The sequence below is a fragment of the Procambarus clarkii genome, chromosome 2 (assembly GCF_040958095.1).
Source record: "Procambarus clarkii isolate CNS0578487 chromosome 2, FALCON_Pclarkii_2.0, whole genome shotgun sequence".
In the NCBI taxonomy this organism is placed as follows: Eukaryota; Metazoa; Arthropoda; class Malacostraca; order Decapoda; family Cambaridae; genus Procambarus; species Procambarus clarkii.
The window spans coordinates 44,737,551-44,754,180 of record NC_091151.1 but is presented as its reverse complement, the minus strand read 5'-3'; the positions used below and the strand labels follow the sequence as shown (position 1 = coordinate 44,754,180).

The following is a 16,630-nucleotide window of genomic DNA, read 5'->3' as shown; positions in this document are numbered from 1 at the left end:
GACTGTTGAACATTCTCTTAATTACTAGTAGTAACGTATTTTTTTATTTGGTTGTTTGCTAATTGGATCATTACGATTATTTAGGTATTTTATTCGATAGAATATTATATCGTCTCTACTTTTTTCTAATTATTCAACTATTAAATGTTATGTTGAAAGACTCTTATTTTATAATTTTTCGCTATAGCTTTCTCAGCTGCGATTAATGAGTAAATTACGTGTGTTCCAGTTTTTGAGCTGGAAAACTTTGACTTTTCCAAACTTTCTTATCTTTCTGTTCTCAACTTTCTTCCTGAGGATAAATTAGCTCATGGATAGTTTGTTGTTATGATTTTTGTTATTTATTTTGACTGTTAGTCTTATATTCTTTAAATTTGTTTTATATGATCATTGCGTGTAACATTACTCACATAGTTGTACTCACCTAGTTGTGCTTGCTGGGGTTGAGCTCTGGCTCTTTGGTCCCGCCTCTCAACTTGGACAATGTCAACTTATTTGATTGTTTCTTTGGTATTCTATTAACTTGTTACGTTTTGTGATTGTTTCTTTCAATATGTAATAGCGTGTTTCATTCTGTGATCAATTTATATGGTGTGGCGCAGTGGTAAAGCACTCGTCTGGCGCTTCACGAGTGCTTTGGCCTGGGTTCTTATCCTTGCTGGGGAGGATTGACTGAGCGCCAATCCTTAACTGTAGCCTCTGTTCACTCAACAGTGAATGGGTACCTGGTTGTTAAATGACTTGAGGGGTCGTATTCGGGGAAAACTAGGATTAAGGACCTGCCCGAAACGCTATGCGTACTAGTGGCTATACAAGATTGTAAGAAGTCTATAATATATAAATAAAATTAAATGAAAATATCACAATGGATTGTTTCTTAAATAAATGGATAGTTTCTTAAATCAAATTTCGTCTCAACTTTCAAAATACTGTTTTTAATATTTAGTTGTTCAAATGCTAGAACTAAAGGAACAATTTATACTGTTACAATAAGATTGCCTAAAGGTAACAAATCCATAAGGACTTGTTCAAAGGGAAGAATTGCAATATTATTTCTGTACCATTGTAAACTTTAAAACTTGAATTAACCCCACAACATTTACTCTGCCTTCCATCATGATAAACTCTCGTTAAATCAGTATTACATTTGCTTGGAAAGTAAAGTAACATACTACTTAAAGATCTAAGTAACATATTGCAACCTGTAAGATTCCAAAACTCTAAGTGTGTTCAAAGTCATTGGAAGAACAATGTGTATAATTTAATTCGATGTCACAGTGACTTCACCCTGGTGTCAGGGAAGAAACGTGTGGTTAACAGCCACGACCAATTGTCACTTTCCCCACAATGTATTTCATAATATTTATTTTCGCTGTTCTTAAACCAAATAGCGAAATTGAATTTGTATAGTTTGCTGCAGTTCCGTGCTCAAATAAGGTTTCATTTTCGGATATTGTTTAAGTGTAGAATAATTTGTTTCAAATTATGATATTGTTTCATGTATTGCTGTTACTTTATGTTATAATATTTTGTTTCTTATTTTGATATTTGTTTTTATTATTAGTTTGTTTCATATTAACTCTCTGTCTCTGTCTGTCTGTCTGTCTCTGTCTGTCTGTCTGTCTGTCTGTCTGTCTGTCTGTCTGTCTGTCTGTCTGTCTGTCTGTCTGTCTGTCTGTCTGTCTGTCTGTCTGTCTCTCTCTCTCTCTCTCTCTCTCTCTCTCTCTCTCTCTCTCTCTCTCTCTCTCTCTCTCTCTCTCTCTCTCTCTCTCTCTCTCTCTCTCTCTCTCTCTCTCTCTCTCTCTCTCTCTCTCTCTCTCTCTCTCTCTCTCTCTCTCTCTCTCTCTCTCTGTCTCTCTCTCTCTCTCTCTCTCTGTCTCTGTCTCTTTCCCCCTCTCTCTCTCTCCCTCTCTCTCACTCTCTCTCTCTCTCTCATTTTATTTTCCTGCTTTTTGGTGTAAATTATGGTGACTCACCGTCCATGAGAAGAGTGCGTGAGTGATAAGCTGTAATTAGTGAGTTAGTAAGCAGGTAAAGAGTAACGGTAACTGCAGAGTCAGGTAATGACGAGATAAACGTTGTGCTGTAATGGAAATACATGTAAGCCAAGACTGTTAAAATCTCTGTAAATTCTTAATAGCTCAACCGAAGTAGGCTTGTTGCATGTTTCACAAGTCGGCTGTGGTTTGTGGTTAATTTTAAGAGAAATCGTTCGTGGGTGTGGAGTATGGCTAGCCGATCGTAAAGCTTCTCTTGATAATTACGAACGTGGTGTCATGGGTGATTGTTTATGAGAGAAAGACGAACAGAGGTAAGCAAGGTTAGTTAACTGGAAAAGGTTGGAGTAGAGGTGAGGTAAAAAGGAAGATACTGTGAGAGAAAAAGAATGATGAAGGTGAGAGAAAGAGGATGGGTGAGTGAGAGAAATAGGGGTGAGAGACCAAGGAGGGTGAGGGATAAGAGTGCATAGAGACAATTTAATTCCAGATACAAAAAATTACGAACAACTGAATATAGAAATGCTAGCGTCTTTTGCTTCAGATTTCAATAAATCAAGTCAGAAACATTGGTAAAGACAAGGAATGGAATCAACAACTAAATCATTAAAAAGTCAACAACCTCAGTCTACAGTACATTAATGAGCTACCTAAAACCCTTAAGGTTAATATCCCTTAACGCCCCATTATTTCGAGCAGAGGTTCTTTTTCTCTAAGTTACCCAAGTTGTTAAATAGTGTACTATCCCCCTTTTAAAGGGCGTTTTCTCAGACTCACACTTAAATAATTACAAGATTTTATACGCAATGTACGGGACATAAATTTCAGTAACGGGAGGAGTTAAACTCAAGTGTTGATTCCGTTAGTACAAATGTTGTGGTAAACGTTGTTTTAACGTTCCCAGAGGCTGAAACATAAAACTAGTGGTGAATATTGCCTCTATTACGGGCTTACTATAGCCCGTGCTACATGGACATTTCATTCTGAGTAGCCAAATCTAAAAACAAAAGAAACAAAAAAAAAATGGCTCAATGTCAGTAAAATAATTGAGTCAACACTGAGCGTTTCTCCTGATAATTACTTTACTTTGCAACTTAGTGAGATATAGAGAGACAGGAAGGGACTTTAAGACCCCACATTATTGAACATAAAACATCTTCCAGATATTACAAGCAAATCTTAACATATACAATAAAATTTATTAGAAAAATTTATGGGAGGATTCTCCCGAGAGAGAGAGAGAGAGAGAGAGAGAGAGAGAGAGAGAGAGAGAGAGAGAGAGAGAGAGAGAGAGAGAGAGAGAGAGAGAGAGAGAGAGAGAGAGAGAGAGAGAGAGAGAGAGAGAGAGAGAGAGAGAGAGAGAGAGAGAGAGAGAGAGAGAGAGAGAGAGAGAGAGAGAGAGAGAGAGAGAGAGAGAGAGAGAGAGAGAGAGAGAGTCCCACCATTATTATAAAAAAACTGTGACTATGGAAGAAATACGATAGAGTCTAATTGTAGAAATACTATTCCAAAAGGACAGTCGATACCAAATTTTGGGAGCGATTATGTAATAAGGAGATCATTCTAAATTCTGCCACATAAAACTAGGTCTAACTTAATTAGTAATTATTGCAGCCAATATCCAATCATTTATTTTGTTCAGAGTATTTGTTTTGTACGATGTGATGTGTATATTACACAGAGATGTGACAAAATGCATAACGCTCTGGTCATAATGAAAATGGATCTTGTCTACCTGAACTGGAAACACACACTCACACACACACACACACACACACACACACACACACACACACACACACACACACACACCCACACACACACACACACACACACACACACACTCACACACACACACACACACACACACACACACACACACACACACACACACACACACACACACACACACACACACACACACACACACACACACACACACACACACATGGCACACGCACTAGGGGACACAGAGATATTAAAAAGAACTTTTTTAGTGTAAGAGTGGTTGACAAATGGAATGCATTAGTAAGTGACGTGGTGGAGGCTGATTCCATACTCAGTTTCAAGTATAGACTTGATAGAGCCTAGTAGGCTCAGGAACCTGTACACCAGTAGATTGACAGTTGAGAGGCGGGACCAAAGAGCCAGAGCTCAATCCCTGCAAGCACAAATAGGTGAGTAGAAATAGGAGGGTACATGATAAAAATATATGTAGTAGACATGGCAGAAGAAAAATAGGTTGGTAGTCAGTACGTTAGGTAACCGACGGTTAGAAAGGTGGGATCGAAGAGCTAATAGCTCAGTCTTGCAGGCACACATAGTAAACACACTTTGTTGTCGTATTACAGTGGTGCAGGTGTGGGTAGTTTAGAGGATCAGATGTGGGATTGCAGTTGTGTATATGTGGGTAGTGTACCGGGGTAGGTGTGGGGTATTGAAGTGGTGCAGGTGTGTGTAGTGTAGCGGGGCAGGTGTGTGTATAATATAATGAGAGCGTAGCTGTGGGTGAAGCACGTGTGCGCGGGAGTGAAAGCGTGTACGTCTTCGTGTGTGTGTCTATGTACGAGTGTTCGTGTGTGTGTATATGTACGTGTGTTTGTGTGTGTGAATATGTACGTGAGTTCGTTTGACTTTATGTACAACTGTTTGTGTGCCTACATGTTCATGAGTCTTCATGTATGTTTCCATTTACGTATATATATTTGGAACAAAACATTTCACGGTGTAGAGCAACAATTGACCATTTAATATTCATGTTTATTGTTGATTAATTTTCTTCAAGAACTTCCCACATATTTTCAAATCGTCGATGCAAGGCCGCTTTTAAAAGATCTCCCAGACGGATTTGTCGAATAAAATAATGTTTTTACGAGAGCATCAAAGATTAACTTGCACCTATGATTGAAACGTTATTAAAATAAGCATAAAGCTTTCACATGCTTTAGCGTTTTCTAATGATTGAGTAAAGCACATTAGTGTAAATAGTGAAGAACGGTGAAATAAGTTTAAAAGCTGCTTAAAACTCTGCAAAAGCCCTGAACATTTTTTTGTATATGTTCCCCGCTACTGAGCGAGGAAGGACTGCGTAATGCGTGATGTTTACCTCGTTACCTTGTACGCGTTCTGCCGGAGGCGACGCTGGCGTAGGTCTCCGGTTCACGCTCCAGTGATGCGATTCTCAGGGGGAGCAGCGAGAAGGCTATCATTAGTACAGTTACTAGCAGGGTTATTCATGTCTGAGGGGTAGGGGGACAGGTGGACTATGTGTGTGTGTGTGTGTGTGTGTGTGTGTGTGTGTGTGTGTGTGTGTGTGTGTGTGTGTGTGTGTGTGTGTGTGTGTGTGTGTGTGTGTGTGTGTGTGTGTATGTGTATGTGCGTGTACTCACCTAATTGTGCTTGCGGGGGTTGAGCTTTGGCTCTTTGGTCCCGTGTGTGTGTGTTTGTTTGTGTGTACTCGTGTGTGTGTGTGTGTGTGTGTGTGTGTTTGAGATGAGTCTGCATGAACAAGCTGCAGCTCACGGGTCCCATCTTTAACTGTGTTATGTGATGGGACAACCCAACCTTCCTTTTGTTATATCATATATTCTCTTCCACGTGAAATTTAACTGCCCATACCATCCCTCTCTTAACCGTACTTTACTCACTTTCCCTAAGCTTCGTTTAACGTTGGGCTTCATGTCTATCACCAGCACGAGGTTTAATAAGGCCGTGAGGGTATGTTAATGACCAAACAGCAAGTATACTTTAGTCCTGAACATAGTCCAGGAATAAAGTAAATTCTCAGTGTATTTACACCGAGAAATTGGTGTATATTTCACTTGAATGGCTCTTTTACTGAAGGAATTGTGGCTTATATCCCCCTACGGCTCATCCGAGTATTTAATTTCTACCTTTCATCTGTTGCGCCATTGTTACTCGGTCAAAATAATATATCTCTGTTTATTTATCCTGATTATTCTCTTAGTCTTCACCACGTCTTTGTATCACAGTTCCCTCTATTCTAGTTCTAGTGTTGCTCTAAATGAATTGGCCCAGGATCCTAGTGCCTGTTGTACCCTGGATCAACAGCCAGTTGGACCCTGAACCAATTTACCCCTTGGATAATTAGACAAGTCAAAAGGAGGTGAGAATGCTGACCAATCCTCATGCTATGCTCGTCCTAGCTTAAGTCGTCTCTAGTTCATCAAGCTATGCTTATTCAAGCTGATACCGTCTCCAACCTGGCCTCATTCTATGCTTTGCTCAGCTTTGTCCTTTTCTGAAGACTCATTTATCAATTTATTGTATTGTGTTAACGAAAACAATATTTTATAATATAGAATTTAATATTATTATATATTACTATTTATGTATAGTTAAGACTTAGGTAGGTTTAACAGATTTAGTTCTGTTGGCAATTATTTGCTTTTGTTGTGCATTGCTGAAGCATTTTGAGAGATACGAATCGAACACAGGTATTGGTCGAACACAGCTGATAGTATTCAGCGAATACTATCAGCTGTGAGCCTAAACAGGAGGGTGACTTCTAGGTTAACGAGCACTTGATCAGTGTTTATGAGGATGAGCTGACAATGCAGATATAAAGTAAGACAGCTTCGTGAATCTGACGTAGCTTAGGTTCAAACCAAACGACGCGTGCAAAGAAATGAAGCATAAAATATGCGTTATAGCTTTCAAGAAAGAGACGGTGTCGCCCTGGCTTGACAACGTTCCAGTCACTCTCATGATGAGTCCAATCGTCTACACTATGCTAAGGCATTATTTCTCTTTTCTTATTTTGTACTAGGTTTTTTCATATAAAATTGTCCAGGTAGTTTGCTGAGTATTGGGCTACTTGGCTTAGATAGCTACGAGAAGTTCAGATGACACGCTGCGTGTGTGTACTCACCAAGTTTTACTCACCTAGTTGTGCTTGCTTGCAAAGAGCGTTGGCTCTTTGGTCCCGTCTCGCAACTGTCAGTCAACTGGTGTACAGATTCCTGAACCTTCTAGGCTCTGTCATATCTACATATGAAACTGTGTATGAAGTCTGCCTCCACCACTTCTCTGCCTAATACATTCAATCTGTTAACTACTCTGATACTGAAAAAGTTTTTTCTAACATCCCTGTGGCTCATTTGAATACTAAGATTCGCCTGTGTCTCCTTGTTCGCGTACCACCAGTGCTAAACAGTTTGTACTCACGTAGTTGTACTCACCTAGTTGTGCTTGTGGGGGTTGAGGTTTGACTCTGTGGTCCTGCCTCTCGACTGTCAATCAACTGATTTACAGATTCTGGAGCCTTTCGGGCTCTCAAATCTATATTTGAAACTGTGTATGGAGTCAGACTCCACCACATCACTGCTTAATGCATTACATCTGTTTACTACTCTGACACTGAACAAATTCTTTCTAATTTTTCTGTGGCTCACGTGGGTACTAAGTTTCCGACTGTGTCCCCTTGTTCGTGTTCGTAAATCCAACATATTGTGAATCGAAGTAATGAAGATTTCATTCGTATGCCTTGTATATCTACCAATTAGTAAATATTTGCTAAAATCTCATAATTTTATGAAACTCTGCCAATTACTCTAGTAGGTATTTATTAAGTAGAGAAAGACTACTCATTAGAGAATATCTGTCAATTAGTGAAAATTGATAAATTTGTACATTTCCATCTACCGTGTCCATCAGCTCATGGTCCAAACCTGGTGCCTGAAAGACCTCTTTCCCTGCTTGAAGGTCTTGGGTATTTACTAATGTGACATTCCCATTGTGAAGTGAAAAGGCAACGGATCTCTCTATTGCATGCCACACTGTTTTTGTGTTCGGCTCGATGACTGAGCTATCGGTCGAGTGTGCAGGCTATCAGAAGGTCCTTTGGGTTCATTCGACACGCCTCACGGGCTTCGTCTTCCCCAGTAATCATCAAGATTTGAGAAATAGTCAGATATGGAGAGACTCATATACGTGGACAAGCGCATACAAACACATATATATGTGTGTATATCACGAAAACAAACACGTGATTAAAAATGTGACAATGTCAGACCACAGAGGAAAAATGAAACAGGAATTTCCTTAAATACTTTCGTATATTAATACATCTTCAGAAGGAGTGGAGTATGGATGGAGCATAGTGAAGTGGAAGGAGTATATTAATACATCTTTAGACTCCTTCTGAAGATGTATTAATATACGAAAGTACTTAAGGAAATTCCTGTTTCATTTTCCCTCCGTGGTCTGACATTGTCACACATATATATGTCCAGATATATATACATTTTCATTTAGTCATTCAGTTGAACAAATAAATGCATACATTAAACTATTATATATTACCTCATCTCCAGATAAATGCTATGAACGCTAAAATAACTTCACAAGCGTGTTTCAGCGCGGAAGTGACAACGTATTCAGAATAAGAATATTAATATTTTATTCTAAAGACAAAAAACAACAATTAATGTTTTAAGTCAGGGTATAGTGGCGACCTTCGTCCTCTTTTGCTTCCTTGTACGCAAGGTAATTTTATCTTTTCGCATCGTCTGTTGCTGTAATTCCCTATCAAGTGGTGCCTTCCCTACTCCCTTCCTCGTGCTGCTGGTGGCAGTGGTGCCACTCTCTCCACACTAGCACACGCCTTTTAAGCTGAGAGACAGTAAGACAAGAGGATATAAGTGGAAGCTGGAAATGCAAATGAGTCGATAAAATGTAGGGAAGAACTCTTAGTATGTTACGGTGTTCAAAACACACACACACACACACACACACACACACACACACACACACACACACACACACACACACACACACACACACACCGAAGAAATATAAGAAAATTCACTTTCGAAAACAGAGTGGAAGACGGTTGGAACAAGTTAGGTGAGAAAGTGGTGGAGGCCAAGACCCTCAGTAGTTTCAAAGCGTTATATGACAAAGAGTGTTGGGAAGACGGGACACCACGAGCATAGCTCTCATCCTGTAGCTACACTTAGGTAATTACACTTAGGTAATTACACACACACACACACACACACACACACCCTCACACTCACACAAACACATTTGGTCCCGTGTTCCGCAGACACGGGAAACCGAGCAAATGTTTTTGTTTATAATGTTCTCGATGCTGGGAAGAATTAATCGTTTTAACTCGTATCTCTATTTTTTTCCCCTTCATCACTCCCTTACTTATACACGCATTTTCTCTCCCGCTCTCTTACTTACTCTCCTACTCTCTCATTCACTCATTCACTCCCTCAGTCATTTGCTCGCTTACTCACTTTCTCAGTTACAGTCTTCCTTTCAGCTCCTATTTCCCTCTTTATCCTTCCTTATCACCATTATGGTGCATATGACAGCAAATCAGACTAACACACTATTACGGATCAGGTGCAACCACGCCCATATGACATCACCCCTTGTGGCTTTACTGATACCTGGAGTTGCTTCCTGGAATCTGGTTTATGCTTAGATGCAGGAAACTGTGGTTGTTCTGGGGGGAGTTTAATCACCCTATTAGTGTCACACGGAAATCCAGGAGCATATATAGGAGTAAACAGGAGTTTGTAGAATTATATATAAAAGTAATATATTGTTCATTCTATTTTTTACTAATTATTTGGATATTAATGAAAAAATATTGGAATTTCAAGGCTGGAGAAGCCCTCGTACAGTCATTATGGAGTCACGTGCAGCTGAGTATAACTTCAGTTAATCCTATTGACTCAGACGGATCCGAATAGTCCGAGACAGACATCCTGTTGTTAATGCATCAAAACAAATTGTTAACTAGACGTAACTGACCCTCATGGTCAACTGATAATGCAAATGAATGCATAAATTCTTTTCATTTACTCATTTCAATAATTAGTGATTCATAAATTATGATAATTCTCGCAAGGTATAGAACTTCAGCTATGACCCTACTTGTATCAATAGGGAGACACACTAAATATTTCAAAATGTGTATCCAAAATTAAAAACAAATTCACATAATTTCTCTAGGTGTTACAGAGCGTCCGAGAACAATAAACTAATTATAAAATTAAGGAAAGTGAAAGAATAAATGGAAAGATGATTAGCCCATACATAAGAATTGCTTGCATGAAACGATTCGGAGAAAACGAGTGTCTTAGCAATAGATTTCCTCGGTGACCCTCGAAGCCCTTGTGAATCACAAAATGATTCACATTTCCCTTAAATGCAATATATACTCATCTGCATGTTGTAAAATAAAGCTATGGGATCTGTGACTGCTCAGTCTATTATGAAAAACTGTGAGTTATCGAGTATTTAATATAAGAAAGAGTGATCGGACCGTGAGAATGAAGAGAGCAAGACTAAACATAATGAATCAGTGAAGTTGAAGGCATTGAACCTGAAATTGTTCACAGGTATTAAAAAGGGAATGCTAACTAAAAATAGCACCAAAAGTGATATTGAAGGCACCAAACTTATAAATGTTCGAATATTGAAAGTGAAGCAATCAAGCCAAAACGTGTTCGAACAGTCGGGTTGAGAGCATCAGAGCAAATAAAAAATGTTCGAATAGTGAGGGTGAAGTCATGAAAATTTTGTGGTCCATTGTTTATCCGCTCCGGAACAAAGGAGTCATGAACGTTAAGATGTCTCATCCACCCAGTGTCCAGTCCGCTGTTCTCTTGACACTGAGGTAGATAATCTCCATACATCCATCCAGGCTCCCCTCACTAGCAGCCATGGAACTGGAGTTCGACTTTCTGTACATTCACCGAGACAAGGAGAGTCGCAGCCTTCAAGTCATCAAGGAAGAGGTCTGGGAGGAGGGTAAGAGCCGCCAGGAGGGTCTGTTTATCCTGTGTGTGTGTGTGTGTGTGTGTGTGTGTGTGTGTGTGTGTGTGTGTGTGTGTGTGTGTGTGTGTGTGTGTGTGTGTGTGTGTGTGTCTGCTTATTTGTTAACTTTAGGTAATCAATTTGTACATCCTCCCCCCACCCTGTCTTCAGGTGAGCGTTGAGCTCATTACTTTCCCACGGTCTCACCCACATATCTGGATATAAAACTCAGATGAGACAAGATGAGCAATGTATTTGAGCAAATAGTTTCGATTACATTTGCTTGTATATATAAAATCACTTGTTTCACATTTTGCAACTTAACTGTTCTTCTCGTGAAAAATAATTGCATTTCAGTATTTTTTCCTCTCAGCCCTACAGAAGATGCTCTTCTACGAGGGTTTTATTACCTTCCCTAAACTTAAGTGTGATAAAACTTCCTTATAAAGATTTTGTTTTGTTCCATTTTGCATTCCTAATTTTGTTCCAAATGTATTCCTTTTCTCAAACACAGTCATTCCCTACGAGATTGATCTCATCCGATAAATAAACTCTTCACTTGTGAAAACCGTCCACGACATGTCCGTCTGTTTTTAAGCATTTTAATGACTCCGGTAATTCTATTGTCTTCGCCAGACACGTTCCATGACTCAGGCACGAGCGGTCATGAGCCAGATAGTTTGGAGGCCATCCAGACGGTGGTGAACGGCGCCGACATGGTCGAGGGCCGCCCTTCACCTGACGGCGACGCAGACGACGGGGGCGGAAGAGTGGTTGGAAGTAAACCCGAAGATGCGGCGATTTTGTTACATCTTGAGCGTTGTAGCCACCGCCAGACGCGACGGACCTTGCATGAGCTGAAGGAGAAGTACCAGACGCTCCAGCAGCAGCTTTCAGAGAGGGCCATCAAACTCGACGACATCGGCGTCAGGTAGGGCTTCCTGCCCTCCCGGCTTGCGTCACCTGTTGCTCCTGTTATGGTGTTTATGCTTAATCTCATTATTGTTTTTTATACATTATCCTTATTGTTAATATGAACACTATTATCATTATACAATAATTAAAAATTCAATGTTGCTTCTGCTATTACTGAAATATTATCAGAAATATTACCTATACAAACAGAAGATTAATTATTACCACTCTACTTTCTCTCATCTCTTGCTGATTTTTCCTCAGGACGGTAGGCAGTGACCTGGAGTGCCTGCACATTGAACAAGAACGGTCCTCAATTCCCTCGAGTCACTTAATTCCATCGCATCTTCAGATCGACTCGTCGACGAGCTCAAGGTAATCCACAGCGATGATGTGGCTTGTCTGAGGGCAAACGGAACCCTTATTTTCTAACAAAGTGAAAAGAACAGTTGCGGTCTCACTAAAAGAGGGACACTTTGTGCTACTAGGGGACTAGGATACTAGGGGACTAGGACTTTACTAGGGGATGTGTAAAGGTCAAAACAAATATTTTCTAGTTTCGTATTAATATTCAATGAATTATGTTTATCTTCATGAGTTGTGTCTGATGCCTAATGATTCATTACATTTCCACCTGATTCTTCACCAGCTGCGCGAAGATGACCATCAGCCAACTGCGCACGAGGGTCCTTCAGCTGGAGAAAGACCGTCTGGATAAGGTTCCCTTTGATGCCGCAAAGGAGATCACCAGACTCAATAACAACCTGGTAGGTGCTTGTTCACACACACACACACACACACACACACACACACACACACACACACACACACACACACACACACACACACACCTCGAGGCTGAGTAGTCCTAAGGGCCGGGTTCGTTCCCCGTCAGAGGCAGAAACAAATGGGCAGAATTTCCTTCACCCTGATGTACCTGTTCACCTAGCAGCAAATAGGTACCTGGGAGTTAGACAGCTGCTACGGGCTACTTCCTGGGGATAAGTGTGTGTGTGTGCGTGTGTTAGAGAGAAATATATGTAGTAGACATAATAGAGGAAAAAAAAACAAAATTGGCTAGAAAGGCAGGGTCTAAGAGCTAATATTTCAATTCTGCAGTTACAAATAGCAATTAGAAACAATAAGTACACACACAGCAATATCTGCATCTCACTACGTCTGTGTTTGTGAAGGTAACAGCAGTGTACAAGGGGTAAAAATATTAGCTATAACTAGGTCGTTCCGGTGAGTTGCGGGCTACACCTATCACTTGCTTAATCCGACCCCACTTCTAGTGTGCCTCACCCTAGAGAATAACACCCTAGTGAGTGTCCCAGTTTTCCCATTCACCTAGTGTTTGTAGGGACCCTCATCTCTCTGGTGCTAAGCATTGCTTCCTGTCTCCCTGTGTGCTGCATGGATCCTCATCTCCTTTGTGTGAAGTGAGGACACCCACCTCTCACACTCCAATGTGCAGCGTGGCTGACTTCTTTGCGTATTCGCTAATCATTATGCTTCGTAATCTCATTCCTTACCTACCTGCCTGTGCGCTCTCTCTCTCTCTCTCTCTCTCTCTCTCTCTCTGTCTCTCTGTCTCTCTCTCTTTCTCTCTGTCTCTGTCTCTCTCTCTCTCTCTCTCTCTCTCTCTCTCTCTCTCTCTCTCTCTCTCTCTCTCTCTCTCTCTCTCTCTCTCTCTCTCTCTCTCTCTCTCTCTCTCTCTCTCTCTCTCTTTCTCTCTCTCACACACACACACACACATAATACCTCTGAATAACAAGAATAAACGAGCCTCTTTTTAGTTAGGTTCCGATCCGTTAATCATTTCACTGAAACGTTGAATTCACTTATTGTAAGCCCAAAGGAAACAAGCGACCAAGGAAGTGCATGGTAAAACAAAAGTAAAAAAAAAAGTACAAGGAAGCGCACGTTAAAAAGAAAGCAAACAAGAGACCATAAGTGTATGGGGTGAAAACAGATAAAAATTGAACTAGGAAGTGTACGTTAAAACTAACAAAACCTTGGCCAGAGTCTGATGTTGACTCTTGTTAAGGTTGCAAGACCTCTGGCGGACGGGCGTAAATAAAGATCACGCCAGAACGTGTGTATCTACATGGACCATGATTATTAGCTTCAGACACTCCCAGCCAAGGTTATAAAGCAGCTTTTTTAAAACACACACACACACACACACACACACACACACACACACACACACACACACACACACACACACACACACACACACACACACACACACACACACACACACACACACACACACACACACACACTTATATATATAGATGCTAAGTTTCTTTCCCGAAGGTGTCAATGAGTGAAAAGCAGATCTATTCATCCTCATTATAACAGATGCGTTTCTGTTGGTGTTTGTCGATACAAGGTGTATATTATTCTCTCATTTCAGACCCTCACATTATCGCTCACTCCTCATTAACTCCTAATTAAAAACATTCATTCGGTGTGGGAGACTTGCGTGTTCTGACGACACAGTGGGCAGTTAAGTGTGACTTGTGAAGCTCGTGTTCTGGTCAAAGGATAGGAGACAGACTAATAGTGATTCATCCTGTAGGGACATGTTTTGTGGTCTTATATTAGGCCACAGAGCCTTATTCCTTCTGGTTTGATTCACTTTGCATGGAAGTCGAGCCGAGACTTATCAACTGTTTGATGCATATTATCTTTGTAAAATTACCGTGTTGTCTCGTTTGGACGGAAATTATTATTCAGTTAATAAAGAAATATATCAGTTGAATTTCATTGTATATATATTTATTCATTATTCTTGATTATATTTTCCGTTGGTCATTCTCTCGCTCTGTTTATTTCTTCATCCTCGTTCATCCCCCAATTTAATCTTTTCATATGTTTCTGCTCGTCAGCTGTCGCCATTTGTTCAGGAGCGATATCGAGTGATCACGTATTTGGGTGATCACGACGAAGGCCTCCCAGCCTGGAGAACAGCGTCTAAGAGTGTTTAGTGTGGCGGGAGGGGGCTGGGTTGATTGGTGGACGGGTGGTTGGTTGAATGGCATCTGTTGTAAAATGTGAATAGCTCTTTTGCAGGAGGTGGATTCGTTGACGGGTGGATTGGTTGATAGATGGATGACATGTGTTGTAAACTGTGTGGATAGACCGTCGTAGGAGGTGGATGGGTGCATTGCAGGTTTCATATACTGCACGGACACTGCTGCCTCCTGGTGTTAATAAGTATCCATCCAACTTAAGTTTACGTTATTTTTAGACCATGTTCGGTAAGACGTAGAGAGCAAGCAACGAATTATTCAAAAGATCATGGCTAGTGATAACAGTTGGGTTCGATTCCCATTTTCGGGGACAGGAATCCTGTTAGGCTTATGAAGATCCCCGTTACCGACGACTGACACTACTACAGAATGCCACTCACAACAGTCGCTTAACTTTCAAATACCTATTTACTCCTTAGAAAACAGATATTATCCAAAGATCAGATATAATGAAGCGTGTCCAAACATGTCACTCTAATTGGGGATCCAACTTAGGATTATGGGGGTTATGAGACGACGATGCTATGTACGTAGTTGACACTGATGTTGAAGAAGCGTAGGATGGAGGATGACGATGCTGACGAGGGTGACACTGACGATAAAGACGTCTATGTCGACAGCGATGTGCTTGGCAGCTCGTATGGCTCGTTCCGGAGGCCCAAACCCACCAATCCCACAGTGATGCAGCTTGATTTATCGCTGTCACCGATGGGATGATTTTCTGCCCATACGACGCTTTTGCTAAGGTGAATTTCCTATAGAAGAGAGTGGAATTAGCCAAAGTGAGATGAATTGAGTTGGAGGAAAAGTGTCTACTGATAATGATGGTTACGATGAGGTTGGGAAACATGTAACAGGAGATAAGGTTATGCGTCGTGAGGCAGGAGATGAGGTCGGATATTTGTTGTCCATAAATTATTCATTACAAAATCTAGCTGAACAGCTGAAAGATAAATTAACCAGCCCATGCATATTTTATTACCAATTAATAATTCCCACATCAAACACATGGGGGGGATAAAGATAATTGATCACCTAAATTATTACCAACAAATCGTTCTGGATTAATGCTCACACATTTCCTAATTTATTATTTATATTTTCACAGATCCAGTTGGAAAAAGCAAGAGATGAGTTAAGTATACAAAACTTTGCTCTCAAGTCCCGTCTATCTGACGTCACCTCTAAGATCCACGACCCAGCCGCCACCTACCAGATAAGTAAAGATTCCATCAGTCTGAAAGAAAGTACGTTACTTCAAAACGGAAAACCCGAAAACGGGAAACTTAAACATGCAGACGACCCAGACGTGGTTAAAGTTCTCAGGAAAGCTACGTATAAAGTCACAAATGACACACAGAAACTGAGACAATTATGTTCAGAGTTCGACAACAAGGAAGAGGAATACAAGAAACGAATAGCAGACTTGGAAACCGAGGTGAAGAACCTTCAGAATGAGAGCTCCAAGCAGCACGATAAAGCGATTAGGGAGATGGAGAACCGCCTGGAGCTGACATCCCAGAAGCTTGAGGCCGCTGAGAGATACCTCACGAGCAAGGAAGAGGAATACAACATGCTCAAACTCGACGTTGACACTCTTAACGAGGAGAATAAAAGGTTAAAAGAAAGCCTCAATGAACTAATACTGAAGGAAAAGGTGAGTAAATAAACAAATTATTACATGGTGGAGAACTAAAAAGACTGACAAGCACGTGTTCTGAACATGTGTACACTTTTAGCGATGCATACTGACACCACCACATAGTGACGCATGATACATAGTAACACGTAATACATAGTGGTGAGAGAGGGAGATCGAAGGAGAGAGACAACAGAGAAAGAATGAGATAGAAATAGTCATTGAAATACCTAGTC

At 40.6% G+C, this 16,630-nt stretch overlaps 1 protein-coding gene across 1 annotated transcript in view; it reads left to right on the top strand.

Moving 5' to 3' along the window:
* The window catches only part of LOC123762313 (uncharacterized), a 95,301-nt gene that overhangs the window by 66,568 nt on the left and 12,103 nt on the right, over positions 1–16,630 (top strand). Inside the window, 5 exon segments of the mRNA XM_069325147.1 lie at positions 11,433–11,727; positions 11,976–12,013; positions 12,016–12,104; positions 12,371–12,478; positions 15,864–16,412. Of these exon segments, the coding sequence (XP_069181248.1) occupies positions 11,433–11,727; positions 11,976–12,013; positions 12,016–12,104; positions 12,371–12,478; positions 15,864–16,412 (1,079 nt within the window).